Source organism: Haliotis cracherodii, unplaced genomic scaffold (assembly GCF_022045235.1).
Source record: "Haliotis cracherodii isolate W230 unplaced genomic scaffold, xgHalCrac1.p SCAF_23, whole genome shotgun sequence".
Taxonomy (NCBI): Eukaryota; Metazoa; Mollusca; class Gastropoda; order Lepetellida; family Haliotidae; genus Haliotis; species Haliotis cracherodii.
Window position 1 is genome coordinate 5,513,815 of NW_027266279.1, and position 17,558 is coordinate 5,531,372.

The window sequence follows — 17,558 nt, forward strand, 5'->3', positions numbered from 1 at the left end:
GGTGAAGATTCTATCGGAAATGAGTTCGTAAAATTGGTGTCATTGGTACATTCATTTTTTACAGAGTTATGGCCCTTGCTCCATACTTTTCAACTTAGCGCATACTGTGTGAAATTGTGGACACGTTTTCTCAGCAACTACTGAATTACATGAAAATATGTTTTCATGCTTATATAAGAGATACGTGTCAAGACTGAGTTCGAAGATTGGTGCCGTACATTATTGTCAGCAGAATAATTGCCCTTGCTCTGTGCTTTTCAACTTTGTGCATAGTGTCTGCAATGGGAACAACCTTTTTCAGAAAATACTGATGTTACATGAATGAAACTTTGCAAGCTTATCTAAGAGATGCCTTTCAAGTATTGTTTCACAGAGTTATGGCCCTTGCTCCGTGCTTTTCAACTTAGTACATATTGCGTGAAATGGGGATGCCGAAAGTCCAAGAAACAACTGATGTTACGTGGAGCACCGTAAGTGGCTATCTCTTTTAGAGGCTTTGTAAAACTTTTGTTTACACGAACAAACAAAATTCTAACGTGTCCCATGGAAGGGTTAGAGATAACGCTGTTTTCTTGATATGAAAAATGTTTTTTGCAGCTTACATAGATCAACTACATGTATTATGTCATGTGTATCATAAAATTCGCCAATACGCTCACTAACCCGTTCGCCAATACACTCACTAACGCCGTTTAACGTTCGGGTAGACCGGAGTCCGGTCAAATTACGCAGTTGCTATTTTCATGATGTTTAGAAATTTCATATCACTTTATATCCCTGGGCGTGTGCATGACACCCGTTTTCCGAAAGTTAGAAAAAGATATGAAAATTTCCTATAATGGTAATAGCGACAACAGTGTCTCAGTCATACGAAATATATTGTTCAGACGTCTTTCCGTAACCTGCCTGAAAGCAATTTGGGCATGGATAAATATGTGACAGGAGTTGTCAATCTTTGCATTGGACCAAAACCTGGAAGAATTAGATTGGCCAATCAGCAACATACGCCATGAATTAGTCAAAGTACATGTCTGTTAAATCTAATCCCGAGAGACTGGCATATACCAAGGTTTATCGAATATGTAGAACTGTCGATTGACATAAATAAAGTGAAGGACATTTTTTTTAAAGAAGTTTTATTATTCATATCATGTACATCTTTCAAGATGATACATTCTGACAGTGACTTGAGAGAGACAGATCCCACTGTATCTCTTCAGTAATATCATGAAACAGAAAAAGATATACACGTTTGTGGAGATGCGGGAGAACTGTATGTTTACCAAATGTGTTTTCAAGTTAGAAATGCCCATTGTATCACATTTATGATGATAATAAAAAAATGAATACAGTAATGTCTTATGGCCCCGGACGTAAGTCGACATCTGTTAACAAAAATAATTAGTTTCCGCATAACAGTGTGTCATTACATGCTGTAGAAACATAATGTTATATACTGATGAAACAAAGAAAAATCAAACATAGAAATATTACCAGACAGTGTTCACTGCTGTGTCACTGAGTCGAAAAAGGGTATTTAATGTTGATTGTGCCATTGAGTGAAAAGTTAGTATATGATGTTCAGTGTTGTGTCATTGAGTGAAATATTATTATTTTATTGAATGAAAAGTTAGTAATTGAAAAATAATGACATGCTATTTTTTATGTACGTACGGTATCACATAGTGCAGTATGACGGGATGTCGAAGACAGTGACGTCCGGGTTTCCCGGATAAATGTAGGCGTACCCGAGAACTTTAAGAGTGTTTCCACCTGGAGAGACAGTATATATATTTCACAGTCAGTACATTGGCCTTGTTGTTTCACGCCTCAGTCAGCAATATTAGAGCTGTATCACAGCGGCCTGCAACTCTGGACAAGGCAAACCAGTTGTTGATCTCACACCATCGGAGGTTAAGGACACCCGATTAACCAAGTCACCGTGCCAGACCACCCGATCAATTTTATTGACCTCTCACTACAGTGACCAGTTCTAGCATGGAAATCCCACGGGTGACATATATTTTTAATGTCTGTGAAACTCGTGTTTTAGAATATATCAGGATCGCTCTGAACGTTTTCAGACTGTGAGTGTCTATCATTTTGAAAATATTTGACATATATGGTTTGACAGAAATATGGCCCCAGAAACTGAATTTTGATGATACGTTCTGCGAATATACCAACTTTATTAAAACAGCAGATAAGATGGCAAATTTCGGAAGACTTTTAGTTAGAATTTATGGAAAACAGAATCTCTAAAAGTGGTGTATATCTATTACTTGACAGGTCACTGTTTGGACTTAAAAAGACGCTGTGTGTATATTCATCCAGAAGGATCTACATGGTACGACAGTAATGTTGGTTCTAAGAACGATATATTGCTATTTCAGGATGAACTGATTGACATCCTAGGTGATGTTGGTGACGTTTCGTGCAAGAACTAGCAAAGAGCCAGATTATGTTGAGGATGATACACGATCCATGGCCTGGATACTTCAATCTAGGACTTTCTCTTAGAAAGGTTTAATCTTTGTAGATATTCAAACGATACTTTTCTTGATAATTTTGGGAAATGTACCATTATTTTTTATGCTCTTTCAAATTTACACATTATGAATGGCCGCTGTGGAAGTGATTCCGGGAAAGGTGACTTTACATTTGTTGAGAATGCTGGGGCAAGTGTAACGGTATCAATTACATTATTAGCACCATAGATATATTTGACTTGTGTGAACATTTTGATATTGAGTTACGCCACGAATCACAGCACCTGACTATCACAATGTCTTTAATATTATTAATAAACGCTTGGTACTGTGGTCGGAAACACTTGATAAGATCGAGGAAGTGCATGCAGGTTTTCGACAAGGTTACTCTACCACTGATAACATGTTTCTCATCCAGGCTCTGATAGATATATATATTCAACGTAAACGTAGAAAAGTCTACGTTATATTTGTAGATTTTTCTAAAGCATTCGATTCAGTCTGTAGAGACAAGGTATGGTATCTATTTAATTCATATAGTGTCAGTGATAAAATGGGTAAATTGCTATGTGGTATTAATAAGGAAATAAAACGGCATGTATTTAGATTCTTTTATTATGCCATACTGGTGTCCGCCAAGGATGTGTATTAAACCTTTTTTTGTTCTGTTTGCAGCCCAAATCTAAAGAAATTATGATGATGGTATACAATTACAAACTGAATATTTATGTTACTATTTGCAGATAATATAATCATGTTCTCAATTACAGTAAAAGTTTACATACTTTGATAAATCAGCTAGAATTGTACTGCGATACGTGGAAAGGTAATATTCACACGGATGAGAGAAAAATTGTTGTATTTAGCAAGGGATAAAGAAGTGGTAGTTTCGGGGACAATTACTTTAAACTGAAACCTCATATAAATATCTTTCAAGTAAATTATCATGGGACCGACATATACGTAATGCAGCAATCCAAGCTGAAAAGGTGTTATTTGGAATTGTACAAACTTGTGAACATTTTAGCGACTGTGCTTATAAATCTTTCTTCCAATATGTTTTCACAAAAAGAGCTTCTTTTCTTTCCTATGGTTCGGAAATATGGGGTTTTGCAGAGGCTTAAGAAATTGAATCCACGCATGTAAAACATTTCTTGGTATTGAACATAGTACTTCTTACGTAATGGTTTATGGTGAATGTGCTCGCATGTCATTGTACATATATCACTATGTGAAAATCATAAGATATTGGTTAAAATTACTAAAAATGCCAGAAAGTAGATTACCCCAAAAATGTTATAATATGATGTTATTGTATGAAAAGATTGGAGATCAAAATGGGGCATAAAATGTTAAATGTCTACTGTATAAATGTGGGTATGGCTACATCTGGGACAACCAATGTTTCTTAGAGAATCATGCCATGTTCATATCGGAAATAAGGGAGACATGCACTTTCAAACATGGAGATCTACTGTAGATGTGTCTAGCAAATGCGATTAACATAGATAATTTAAAAACGGCTATACGAAATCTATCTCTGTTTATATAGCATTCCATGTTATCAAGAAATGAATCCTTGTGATATTTTTAACCGCTTCCACATTGTCATGTGTTCCTTACTTGGGGCCTGTGGCCTTACAGATATAAATGAATAAACTGAATTGAATTATGCACTGTTTAAATCGGCGTTAATGCTCGCTCCATTACTCGCTCACTCACTCACTCACTCAGCCAATAGCGCGGTCACTCACTCACTCACCTCAACTCAACTCACTCATACGGGTGGCCCAGTCGTATAATTCGCTGTGCAGAGTTGCGTCCTTTGGGCACGCCAGAAACCTATGATTGTGGGTTCGAATCCGGTTCGACCCGATTATGTTTCTAAGTTTGTCAGTACCATACCCGTGCTTGTGGGTTTCACCGAAGTGGTAAACGTCTCAGACCTGCATCACTTCGGGCTTTCCTCACACATTAAGCTGACACGCCGTGATATAACTGAAATACTGTTAAAAACGGCGTTAAACCCAACTCACTCACTCCCTCATACTAACCTTGGCCGCCGGTTGTGGTCGTGGTGCTGATGATTGGAAAACAGCCTTCCTTTGTGACGGTAGCCACGACAGCCTGATGCCTCCCACCGACAGTGGTGGGACTGTACGACAATGAAGCTAGCCTGCCCTGGCCGTAGCCATAATAAAGAGGGCCCGACGAAACTGCGCCATCTGAGATTAAACATAGCATTAAGACTAATGTCCAAAAGAAACTTTACGCTCGAAAATGTTACATATTTTTTTGGAAAATATAAATGTTTCATGATAAGTTACTTAAACATATCCCTACTGCCAAACCAAACGTATTCAGTGAAATAAACGTGAAGTTACCAGAAATGAGGTTTCGTGAATGCACGTGCAAACTGTATGTATAACACGGCTCATGCTATTCGTTACGAACACAGTATCGAAATGCATACGAAATTAGGCCCCGTTTATCAAGCACAGAGAGAGGGGGTGCCATCCGAATGTCTCAACAAGGCGCCTCCAACGCCGGCATTGCCAGAAGACTCCGCTGTTCCCGTGTTACCGTCAGCAATTTAATGCAACGTTTACGACAGACTGGTCGGACATCGGACAGGCCACGAAGCGGTCGACAACCCGTGACTACGGCCGCTGAAGACCGTCACATCCAGGCAACGCTTTTAAAAAATCGGTTCACCACAGCAACGTCAACGGTAGTGACGGCACTGGGACACCGGGTCAGTCGACGGACCAACGATTAGGTACATACGGTATTCGAACTCGTTGACCATACCACGGCCTGACGCATCAACACCGACCTAACCGGTTGATATGGGCCCGCCGAGTTCGACGTTAGTGGAGTCGAAGTGGAGTCGAGTGATGTTTTCTGATCATCATCATCATCATGAACATTTATTTCTAAAAAAGTGAGTGAGTGAGTGAGTTAATATTTTAAGTCACAGCGGCAATATTTCAGCCATATGGTGACTAAATCAAGTTATATATTAATACATAGAGACATTAAAATCTGTCGACAAAGGACAGTAAAAACACTAGACTATCACAGATGTAGATTTAAAACTAGCATATCATGATAAAATTCATAACAATTCAGAACAGTACACAATAAAAATGGGCTATAGATCACCAAGAACCAAAGGTAGGTCACCATACTAGGTACCATGGGGACTTACGATACTTCTGCTACCTACATGGTAACCCAGCAGGATTTACACCATCCCTCTGGCTACTGGTGATTGTCGGCAAGTTTAAGCCAAAACATTTAAAAACAACAAGAATTCTACGATTAAAAACATGGAAAATGAAAAATACTTTGAATGAAATGGGACTTACATACCTTCTCAGGGGGACAATTATTTTACGTTACTTCAACCCCCTTTGAAGGTACAGCCACGAACAATCTCAGTTATTACGTCATTCTACCAAATTAAAATCACATACTTTTTACAATACATATCAAAATTTATCAAGCAATTCTATTTCTTTTAAAAAACCAAGAATTAAATGAGAATTAATCTGATTAAAAAGATCCTTTAACGATGGAACTTTGAAATACTTATCCCTTGTGATGGAAAAATCAATACAGTCAAGCAGGACATGCTTGACCGTGATTCTCTCATCACAAGGGATACAGAACGGAGGATCTTCACCTTTTAACAAATATTCATGTGTGTATCGCGAGTGGCCAATACGACAACGTCGCAAAATGACCTCTTCGAATCTGGACTGACAACCCAAGTAGGTGTAACCAATAGTTGGTTTTATGGCATGTAATTTGTTATTATCTACTTGGGTGTCCCACTTCTTCTGCATTTGCTCTCTGATGTAACATCTAATTACAGGTTTATAATCACTGTATGGGAGAAGAAGTGGTGTCACAGATTCGTTGACTGCTGCTTTAGCAGCAGCATCAGCCATTGTGTTACCTGTGATGCCAGTATGACTGGGTAACCAACAAAAGACGATGTCGTATTGGCCAGTTGAAAGATCATTGTAAAGTTCTAAAACATCTAAAATCAGTGGATGAGTGGAAGATACATTATGCAGTGCCTGAAGGCAAGAAAGAGAATCAGAAAAGATGATAAACTGTTTACATGAAGATTGTTGTTTAATATATATCAAAGCTGTAAGGATAGCATTGGCCTCAGCAGTGAAAATAGAGCTATTGTCAGGTATTCTACATGATATGGTTTGTGATCCAATGACAGTGGCACTTGCTACTTTGCCACCACCCTTGGATCCATCAGTAAAGATTGAACGGTGAGTGTCATATTTGTTTCTTAATTGTAAATATTCCTGATGATAAACCAGTTGATTTGTTTCAGACTTGAGAAAGCGTGTCAGTGAAATGTCTACTTCTGGCCTCACCAACTGCCAGGGAGGAGTAGACAAAAGCCGGGAAGGAGAGATAAGATCCAGATCAAGATTTGCAGCAGTAATATTAGATTTGAGCCGAATCCCAAGTGGAGGAACCAGCTTCGGTTTCTTCAGAAATAGATTTTCATAGAGGGGTTAGAATACAGAGGCATAAGCAGGATTAGAGGGGTTCGAACGTAATTTAGTAATATATTGAAGAGACAATTTAGTACGGCGTTGTTTTAAAGAAGGTTCATCAGCCTCCACATAGAGGCTGTCAACCGGAGAAGTTCGAAAAGCACCAAGACATAGACGTAGTCCTTGATGGTGAATTGAATCCAGCTTTTTTAAATTGCTCTTGCAAGCTCCAGCATACACAATGGAGCCATAGTCCAATTTAGAACGGATCAATGATCGATATAAGTGAAGAAGGGTTTTCTGATCCCCTCCCCACTTTGAATTTGAAACGACTTTTAACAAATCTAGGGCCTTCAGGCATTTTGTCTTCAGATAAATAATATGTGGCAAAAAGGTTAAATGATGGTCGAAAATTAATCCTAAAAATTTGGCTTCTTTTACAATCTTGATTGGAGTGCCATCTAAAAAGAGTTCAGGGTCTTTATGGGGTTTATATTTCCGACAGAAATGTATACAATTGGTCTTCGTCTGTGAGAACTTAAAGCCATTCTCAAGACACCATTTATGAATTTTATTAAGACACAACTGTAATTGGCGTTCAATAGTACGCATATTTTTACCACGACATGAAATATTGAAATCATCCACAAACAATGACCCATCAATTGAGTCATTTAATACTTTTGATAAACTATTTATTTTTATACTGAACAATGTGACAGACAAAATACTGCCCTGTGGAACTCCCTGATCCTGATTATAATGATCAGACCGGGTTGATCCAACACGAACTTGAAATTGTCTGTCAGTTAAAAACTGCGATATAAAATGAGGCAAACGGCCTCTTAAACCAAAGTCATGTAAATCTTTTAAAATACCATGTTTCCATGTTGTATCATAAGCTTTTTCAAGATCGAAAAAGATTGATACAGCATGCTGGTTATTTACAATGGAATTTTTAATGAATGATTCTAAACGAACCAGATGGTCAATAGTACTGCGATTTTTGCGGAAACCACATTGAATATTTGAAATAAGATCATTGGTTTCTAAAAACCAAACTAGTCGATTATTGACCATGCGTTCCATGGTTTTACAAACGCAGCTAGTTAACGAAATAGGTCGATAGTTAGATGGATCGGTATGATCCCGACCAGGTTTCGGTATAGGGATAACGATGGCATTGTGCCACGAAGGAGGAAAGTGTCCTGATGTCCAAATATTATCAAAAATATTTAAAAGCGTTTCGAGACAGGAATTGGGTAAATGTTTAAGGAGCTGATAATGTATATTATCAGGCCCTGTTGCGGTATCACGAGCTTGCACTAGGGCAGTATTGAGTTCATGTAGTGAAAATACTTCGTTGTAGTCTTCACCATTATCCGAAATAAAGTTAATAGTTTTCTTTTCTTGTTGATTTTTATATTTCTGAAATTTGGGATTATAATTGGATGATGAAGAATGTTTAGCTAAAGTTTCACCCAACTTATTTGCGATATCAACTTTGTCAGTTAATAGACCATGGTCATCTTTAAGATGATGAACACCAGAATTTGATCCTTTCCCTTTGATTCTTTGTATCATGTTCCACACCTTTGTCATAGGCGTTCGGGAATTAATCTTTGATACAAAGTTTTGCCAAGACTGTCGCCGATTTTGCTTAAACGTACGTCGAGCCTTGGCACCATTTATCTTCACTTTGTTTAAATTGTGAACTGTAGGATGACGGCGAAAGTATTTTTCAGCCTTCCTCCTACTCTTCCTAGCATGTTTGCATTCAACAGTAAACCATGGTTTACGAATGTGTGGTTTAACAGAGGACTTAGGAATAGTTTCATCAGCAATATTAATCAGTTTATCCGTGAACAACTGAATAGGATCAGGGACATTGATGAAAATGTCAGGTGTCAATTTGTCAGTACAAAGTGTCTGAAATAATGGCCAGTTGGCCTTGTTAAAATTCCACCTTGTAACAGGTGGATCATCATTCGGGTTAATAGCAGAAAGTATTGTGGGGAAATGGTCGCCTCCACATAGATCGTTGTGGACTGACCATTCAAATTGGCTATATACATCTGGATCTGTGAGAGACAAATCAAGAGCAGAATAAGTTCCAGTAGCGGGATGCAAATATGTGTCTGATCCATCATTAAATATGCATAAACTATTATTTGAAATGAAGTCTTCCAGGAGTTTACCTTTGTTGTTGGTATCTGTACTTCCCCAAAGAGGGTTATGCCCATTCAGGTCACCCATAATGACGCAGGGTCTTGGGAGCTGATCAAACAAATCCTGAAGATCAGACTGCAGAAGAGGAGACGAGGGTGAAATGTATAAAGAGCAAAGTGTGAAGGTGATATGTAAAGAAAGACGGACAGCAACAGCTTGAAGGTTGCCTTTGAGAGGGACAGGGCTATGGATGACATCCTGCCTCACCAAAATAGAAGCGCCCCCTGTAGCTTTGGCACCTGGAGGTGAAAACGAATGATATGATTTGTACTGACGAAAATCAAAGTTATCTGTATCTTTCAGGTATGTTTCTTGTATACTAAACGCTGATGGTTTAAAATCTTGTGATAATAACTGGAGATCATTAAAATTGTTCCTAAGTCCTCTGCAATTCCATTGTAATAAATTAGAAGCTCCGCTCATGGAGGTTCAACAGGGGTACGTAAGCGACTGGAGGTGACATTCCCATGTACTGGGAGGGGTGGAGTAACCTCCATGTCCAATGGTTCAAAAGGATTATGAACCACAACAGGGCACGCAACAGGAGAAGGCTCCTCCAAGTGCTGGAGTGCCCTGGACTTTCTCCTCATTTGCTTTTTTGTTTGCTTTTTTGATAGATGGGCTTCACCCTGAACTGTTTCAATTTCTTCTGTGATGTCTGGTACATTTTGTTGACTGGTTAATGTTTGCAGATTCTCGGTCTGAGATGAAGATGACAGTGTTGCGGGTTTACTTGTCGTAGCTTCATCAATGATGATCTGGTCATCATTGATCCAAGAGATCGCAGTTTGACAGTGGATTGATTTAGTCATTTTGGAACCTGAAGACAGAGAAGTGACTGTGGCTGAAGACACTGCTGCCGAATAGGAAATACTGGAAGGTGTCTGAGATGGTAGAAGTAGCTTTTTGGCATCAGAATATGAAATATTGTTTGTATGCTTGAGTTTTAATATCTGAGATTCACGAACGAAAATTGGGCAGGATTTAGACGAAGACAAGTGCTCCCCGCTGCAGTTGGCACATTTGAGCACATTTGTGCAATCTGTACCATCATGAGGACCACCGCAACGGAGGCACCTTGTCTTAGCAGTGCAAGATTTGGCTCCGTGACCAAAGTGTTGACACTTGAAACACCGGAGTGGATTTGGAACATAAACCTCCACTCCGATGTTGAAGTATCCAGCTTTAATTGATTTTGGAACAGTAGACATTGAAAAAGTGAAGAGATATGTTTGGGTATTAATTATTTTGCCATCTTCTGATTTTCGTGTGAACCGCTTAACAGCGGTGACACCTTGATGTTCTAGTTCAGTAACAATCTCTTCTTCAGACATTTCTGACAAACAACGCGAACGATCTCTTATGATACCTCGACTAGAGTTCAGTGTGTTGTGCACAGAGACAGCAACTCGCATGTTAACAAATTGTTTGAGACCCAACAAATTGATAGATTGCTGTCTCCGTGCACATTCCACGAGGATGGAACCAGAACGAAGACGAGTAACGTTCTTTACTTCGCCACAAGCACTTTGGATGCCCTTTGATATGGCAAATGGATTCAGCTTCAGAGGAGTATCATCTGCAGATGCTATAACGATGAATCGTGGCCAAGAATCAGCAACGATAGGTGACACTTCGTCGTCAGACGAAACAGAATCGACGTGTCGACGTTTGTTTGCTTTAAACGAACCATGAGATTTGTTGTGAGACATGATGGGAGAATTTGATTCGACACCTCTGCTCCCCACCCGCCATCGAGTGTCAACAAGGACGATGCTGTAGAGGAAACCTATCTACAACACCGGGGTTACAAGCAATATACACATAAGTAGCTAAGATTGACAAACAGAATTGAAAGTCAGGCTGGTTCCCTTGACAGTAATCTGAAGTCACATAGAACCTAGAGGTTGATATATAGCCAGATTGGCCCATGAGCCATCGCCTTCTGGCGTAAGACTCTAGGCAATTACTTCAATCCAAAATTGATAATTCACACAAGTTATGTACGGACAAGACCAAAATATACATCAAAATACAACACAGGTGTGCATATACAATATTACGCACAGGGCCTGGCATGACCAGCCGATTGATAAGACCGGGCCCATCTTACCACCCGTCTAGGCGAAGTAAGGGTCGAAGTAGTGTGTTGGGCAAAGGAACACAGTTCCAGGAACCAGTGCCCTCAACTACCAGAATCCCGTCCTCCGCCGACACAGGGACGCAACCCACGGCAAACGGGCTGCCCACTTTGGTCGCCTCTTACGACCAGCAATGGGGTGCTGTGGAAATATTCTACCCCGGTTCCACACGGGGGAAGAGCTATTAGCGCTACCCAGCACTCACCACGAGGAGTTTGCTCTTCACGAGTGCCTATTTCTAAAAAAAGAACCACCCCTGGTGGTACAGGAGAAAAAGGTTTCTTAACATGATGATAATTCATATTATCGGACATCGGACAGGCCACGAAGCGGTCGACAACCCGTGACTACGGCCGCTGAAGACCGTCACATCCAGGCAACGCTTTTAAAAAATCGGTTCACCACAGCAACGTCAACGGCAGCGACGGCACTGGGACACCGGGTCAGTCGACAGACCAACGATTAGGTACATACGGTATTCGAACTCGTTGACCATACCACGGCCTGACGCATCAACACCGACCTAACCGGTTGATATGGGCCCGCCGAGTTCGACGTTTGCCAGTGCGTGAGTGGAGTCGAAGTGGAGTCGAGTGATGTTTTCTGATCATCATCATCATCATGAACATTTATTTCTGAAAAAAGAACCACCCCTGGTGGTACAGGAGAAAAAGGTTTCTTAACATGATGATAATTCATATTAAACAAGTTGTCGGTTATACTGTACAAATATTTGGCGATAAACATTTTGCCTGAACATTTGTACGAACTTTTAAACAGAAACACTTACATTAACAAACACACATATACACAGTTACACTCGAGGGTACTTATCTATTATACATAATTATGAATTTTGAAAGGTTCTTGTTTTCTTTTACATTTCTGGTACTCAACAATTTGTTTGTATTATATTATATTCGGAAATTGCGTATATATATTCGAGATAAGTTTAGATCTAGATTCACGGGACGCTTCACATTTAAACAGGTAGTGGAATTCATCGGCAACAGCTGGCGACATACACAGTTTACATGTCCTAAAGTCTCTATCTGTACCAAGCCAACGGCCAACTTCGACAGGTAGATTATGGTTACAGGTTCTATGTTTTAGAATAGGATAATAAATTTATTTAGAAAGGAGAAGACAGTTTTCAAAGGACGGGATATCTTTTAAATATATATAATAATACCCTTTAGAACTTCTCTCGACGTCAGATCTCTAATTTTTATAAAACTGATTTTTTATTTTTTTTATTTCTGCGCAGTTAGCCACGACCTAGAAACGCTTTGTGGGTCATAAAATGCAGGGGACAGGACACTTATTAAGTATTTGCCTCACATTTCTTATCCAGGCATTTTGTTCATTATTAGATAAAGAAAATGTAAATGAGCAAACTTATAGATAATTTGCGATAGTTTCGGTGCAGGTCTGAGTTTACATAGTTTATGTCAAAAGTTAACGACCCGTTTAGTTGCATAAATCGAAATCTAGTTCTCCATAGACCATAATATTTTGAGTAGCATTTCTAAAAAAGCAGTTGAAAGCAGATTTTGTCTGCACAGAATTAGGGGCGGTCGGGTAGCCTAGTGGTTAAAGCGTTCGCTCGTCACGCCGTGATATTGCTGGAATATTGCTAAAAACGGCGTAAAACCATACTCACTCACTCACTGCACAGAATTGATGGTAGGCCTCGTGAAGACAATGTGAGCGTTTAGCGCAAAATTGTGTCCAACAAGTTCGCGATGCACTCATTGCTCAATATAACGACTTGCAGTCAACTGACCCGGATTGTAAACACGTGATCAAAACTCAAAGACGATGGTTGTCGCTAGCAACACGTGTATTTCTTGAAAAGCACACTTTGCGATTTTGGAATATTCCTTATATCCGCACGGGCTCGCTTTCACTTTATATGTACATGCATATCAGTGTTATTTCATAATCGCGACACTTTAAAATCGAACCCTGTTACCTCGAACCTAGCGGGGCCGTGTGGTAACTTCTAGATATGCAGATATTCAAGATCCGCCAGATCAAGTAACAATATTTTACTGAGCGTTCACAAATTGGTCAGCAATGTTCCAGCAATATAACATTGGCCTGTAGGTGATCGAATGCGGACCAGGCAAAGCAGTGGTTGATTACTCAATCAGTATGTCCATACGTAACGTCCACCAACCGTCTTCAGTCGACTCTTGAGACGTGCAAAGGATACCGGGGACGTACCCTGTCCGAATTCCCACCGATAGATAGAAGATTCAAATATTTGTTCATGTATTTTTAAATGACTTACTTGGAACACAAACATTTTCCTGCTCTTTGAAATTTCCCCTAAGGGGGAATGTTGTACAAACACGTGTCTCTGTATTTATACGGTAACCAGTTCTCTGTAAACAAAATGCATTAATATTTGTTACGATATTGTAGACAAGGGCTCAACTTGAAGTTTTAGACTGCTATAAACTTGGAAATACTTGTATGAAAGTTGGCAGACATGTTCATGAGTAAACCATACAAATATACTTTTTAACCACACATTTTATGTCTCGATCTGCACCTACCAAAAACACTCCGGTCAAAGGCTTTCTCAAATGTTAGAAAAAACACGTATTGAAACATGTCTTTCTGAAGCCTTTCTATATTAAACCCATAATTATTGTCACCCCAATACTAAGACGCACGTATGAACATGGTAGTCTGAAATCTGGCGTTGTAGTAAGTCCAAACATGAACTGATTAAAGTTTAATTCTAATACATGGGATAAGTTTCATGAGTTTTGCCCAGTTCTTAAATAATGAAGATATGTCCTTTTGTGCTATTTCGAAGGCTTCCAGCGGTAGCTTTTGGGACTGGTTATCGTACTTTGGTTATCGTCATTGGGGAAATGAGATTAAGGGGATGAATAAATGACAAAGTTCTATTATTTTTCAAATAGAAGAATTAATAATTCGAACATTCCTCTGGGACTGGATATGAGAAAAGGTTACTTAAAACGGTCGTAAAGCACTCTAGCGGTCCCGTTTACCTTATTGTAGTCGTAGATTACTTTGGTGGTACCGATGTAGTCGTAGTTGAGGTCACCGCTGATGACGTATCTTTGGTTGTCACCGTCGTAGATGAATGACTGCAGACTCTGAAAAAATACAGTAATACCTCTCGGAGTTAAGGTGTTAGGATTTTGTATTAAGGTTAAATACATTTTTCAGCAACTGCAAAACCTGATATTTTTTATTTTAAACGAAATACGCTCTACAATTGATGTAATTCAGTTTATTTATGAACATTTTGCATTTGCTACTCCTCGAAGACTGCAGACTCTGAATAAATACAATAATACCACTGGGAGTTACGGTGTTAGGATTTTGTATTGAGGTTAAATATATTTTTCAGCAACAACTGCAAAACCTGATATATTTGTTTTAAACGAAATACGCTCTCCAGTTGATGGAATTCAATATATTTTCGAACATTTTGCATTTGCTACTCGAAAATAGGTCACCGTGATCTTCTACTGTCATAGAATTGTCATCACTAATCCATACATAAGTATTCAAATCATATAACCACATCACCGACGAGACTAAAAGATATCGGCAGAAAAGGGCATTGTAGTGAAATTAGCTTTACGAATGACCCTCAATCTTATACGCAGGTCACTCGAACAAGACACAAGACTGAAATGTACCGTGTTTTGTTTACTTAGAGTAAAACTTCTTGAGTGATCACTCTCAGGAGCACATTTTGTAAGGGTTGACGTTGACAATGACGTATCGTTTGACATGGCTGACCATCAAAGAGCTATACATGACATCACATTCCTGAGACGTGCAGGCATCACGCGGTTACAAACTGCTGGGTTTTCATTGTTCAAATATGGGGGTCGAACCTGACCCTTCGACGTGACGTGCGAACGCGTTTACCACCAAGCCACCCCACCACTCTTCCCTTCCGTGAATATGAATACCCGGGGTCTCAAACATACAAACACAAACACGGACCTACTTATCCACAATGGACTTTCAAAAGATATTCTTCAGCCGAAAACATTTGAAAAATAAATCTGAACTCTTTGTTGTTTGTATTTGTAGTGTGTGAGCCGCCCCTTTCTCCACTGCTAGCTGATGTACTCCGTCGCAAATTAATCTGAATAGCTTGATACAATGCAATTTAGAATCCAAAAGTTTTATCAATTACTTGCATGCACATTTTGAAAACATATTCCGGTTGATTATATGAAATATAGAAACCCGAACAAGGATAAATGTAATGCTTCTCCTGTTTTTTTTTGTTTTTCTTATCAAAGGGTTGTCAAATGTTGAACTTGAACACATTTATGGGTTATAAAATGAAACACAACTGTATATAACCGTATTATATATATAACCTTCTTAGTGTTTAAAGATCTTAGAAATGTTTGGATATTTTACAAATAATGTCATGCCATTCCATCTGTGGCACTGTTGCCGAGGTCGACTATCATACAAATCATTTGATGCGGGGTTCGAGCCCTCATGACGACAAAAAAATGAAATCTGTCAGAAAAGTGTAAAAACAAAAAAAAATTGTTCCCACAAATGTAAGTATATATTATTTGAAATGTGGATTCAAACTACAAATATTATGTATTATAAATGATATTATTAGTATGATTAATATAAGTATCATGGGTTCAATCGCCACCCTTGCCTTGTTTCTGAATTTGCATCATCACCTCTTACTCGTCTATCTCTAACCTGGCACAGGTTTTCTCTAGCTCAGGAGAGGAATTATATTGGGCGACCGTTTGCAGAGCCCTGCACAACCGATTGAGCTCAAAACGAAGCTTTGGTAAATGGGGCCCTGGTTATGTTATATCCTGGATTTGAAATATATAGACAATCTCCCACTCTTGTCTTTTGATACCAAACATATTAGCACACGTCAATAAACTTTCTCTACGAATTTTGATACATTTGATATCAAAAGACGAGAGGGTAAGATTATATTTATGATTCAAAATCATTCCTTCAAATTATTCTGTTTGTATACGCAAACAAGGAGTTTCTTGAATGTAAAACATACAGTTAACCAGCTTTAGCGGCATCATGTTAATTTACCTCTTGAAGTTAAAGGATTAAATATAAATACTACTCGTGCCCATTCGAAATTAAGCATGATTTTATGTAACCTATACATTCATTACATAATGAAAATGAGTAAAAATGGAATATACTTGAAAATAAATACAAACAACTCTGATCTAAGATACTACATTCAATTATTCCATGTATTGACTACCTCAATAACACAAAGGATAATAATTTGTGTGAAGTGTTGATGCAATAAGACATTATCTATTTTGTTTCCAAAATGTTTTGAAGTGCGAAGAAGCATTCCCTTAAAGTTTACGGAAAATTAGAAAGTGGTTACATTTGTCAACCAAGGTTGACAGATAAATGATAAATTGACCTAGAGAAGGCTCGAATCGCCGTTTGGCATGTCCCGAAATGACATGAGTGATCCCGAATGCCACTAATGAAGAGGATAAAAATAAAATAAAAATGACTGAGGAACCTGCTTTAATTTAACAAATAATATAACAAGTTTGTAACGTTATATGCTACGCCAGACCTATGAGTCATTGATGCACATTTAGTCGAATGAAGAACAATGAAGACATGAATGTTTTGTCTATTATGCTGTCATATTCGTTTCGAACTGTACAAACGACATAATTCTGACTATTTCATTACAGCCAAGGCATTCCGGAACAAACCGAAAGCATTTCATAGAAGAAAACGGAAAAGGGAGTGTGGCTACATTTGAGAACCAAGGATGACCGGCGTTGTACTTACACGCATAGAGGACGTGGAGTTGACAATGGTGACATGTTGAAATGCGTGGAATTGCGGTATTGGACAACAGAGGCTGCCTCCTTGACCGGCAGTCACAGACAGACCAGCGAGGAGTATTGTTGCTTGCAGGATCATTTTGGAGGGGAATCGTTGCAGGTTGTTATGCGCCAGGTCCTCTGTCAAACTGGTCGTGATGTACGAACGAAAACTCGAGGCTGTTTCGCTTTTATCACCACAGGTGAGCATCACGTGATACAGAATGAAGCATTGTCATTCCCGGGATATATGAAATGATAATTGTTGCTAAAAGCGACATTTCCTTGTAAATT

General features: G+C 39.0%; 1 protein-coding gene across 1 annotated transcript; it reads right to left on the minus strand.

The window, feature by feature from the left end:
• Positions 1 to 1,678: 1,678 nt before the first annotated feature.
• On the minus strand, positions 1,679 to 17,364 carry LOC139471870 (ependymin-related protein 1-like). The gene is made up of 5 exons (XM_071254374.1): positions 17,230 to 17,364; positions 14,421 to 14,528; positions 13,688 to 13,781; positions 4,544 to 4,714; positions 1,679 to 1,773 (listed from the first exon to the last, which is right to left on the minus strand). The coding sequence occupies exons 1-5, from the start codon at positions 17,362 to 17,364 to the stop codon at positions 1,679 to 1,681; spliced, it is 603 nt and encodes a 200-aa protein (XP_071110475.1).
• Between the last annotated feature and the right edge of the window lie 194 nt (positions 17,365 to 17,558).

Coding starts and splice junctions, on each gene's coding strand:
- LOC139471870 (XM_071254374.1), bottom strand. CDS start 17,364: ATGATCCTGCAAGCAACAATACTCCTCGCTGGTCTGTCTGTGACTGCC. Junction 14,529..17,229: donor ACTCCACGTCCTCTATGCGT/GTAAGTACAACG, acceptor GTATTTTTTCAG/AGTCTGCAGTCATTCATCTA. Junction 4,715..13,687: donor GGAAAATGTTTGTGTTCCAA/GTAAGTCATTTA, acceptor GTTTAATCTCAG/ATGGCGCAGTTTCGTCGGGC.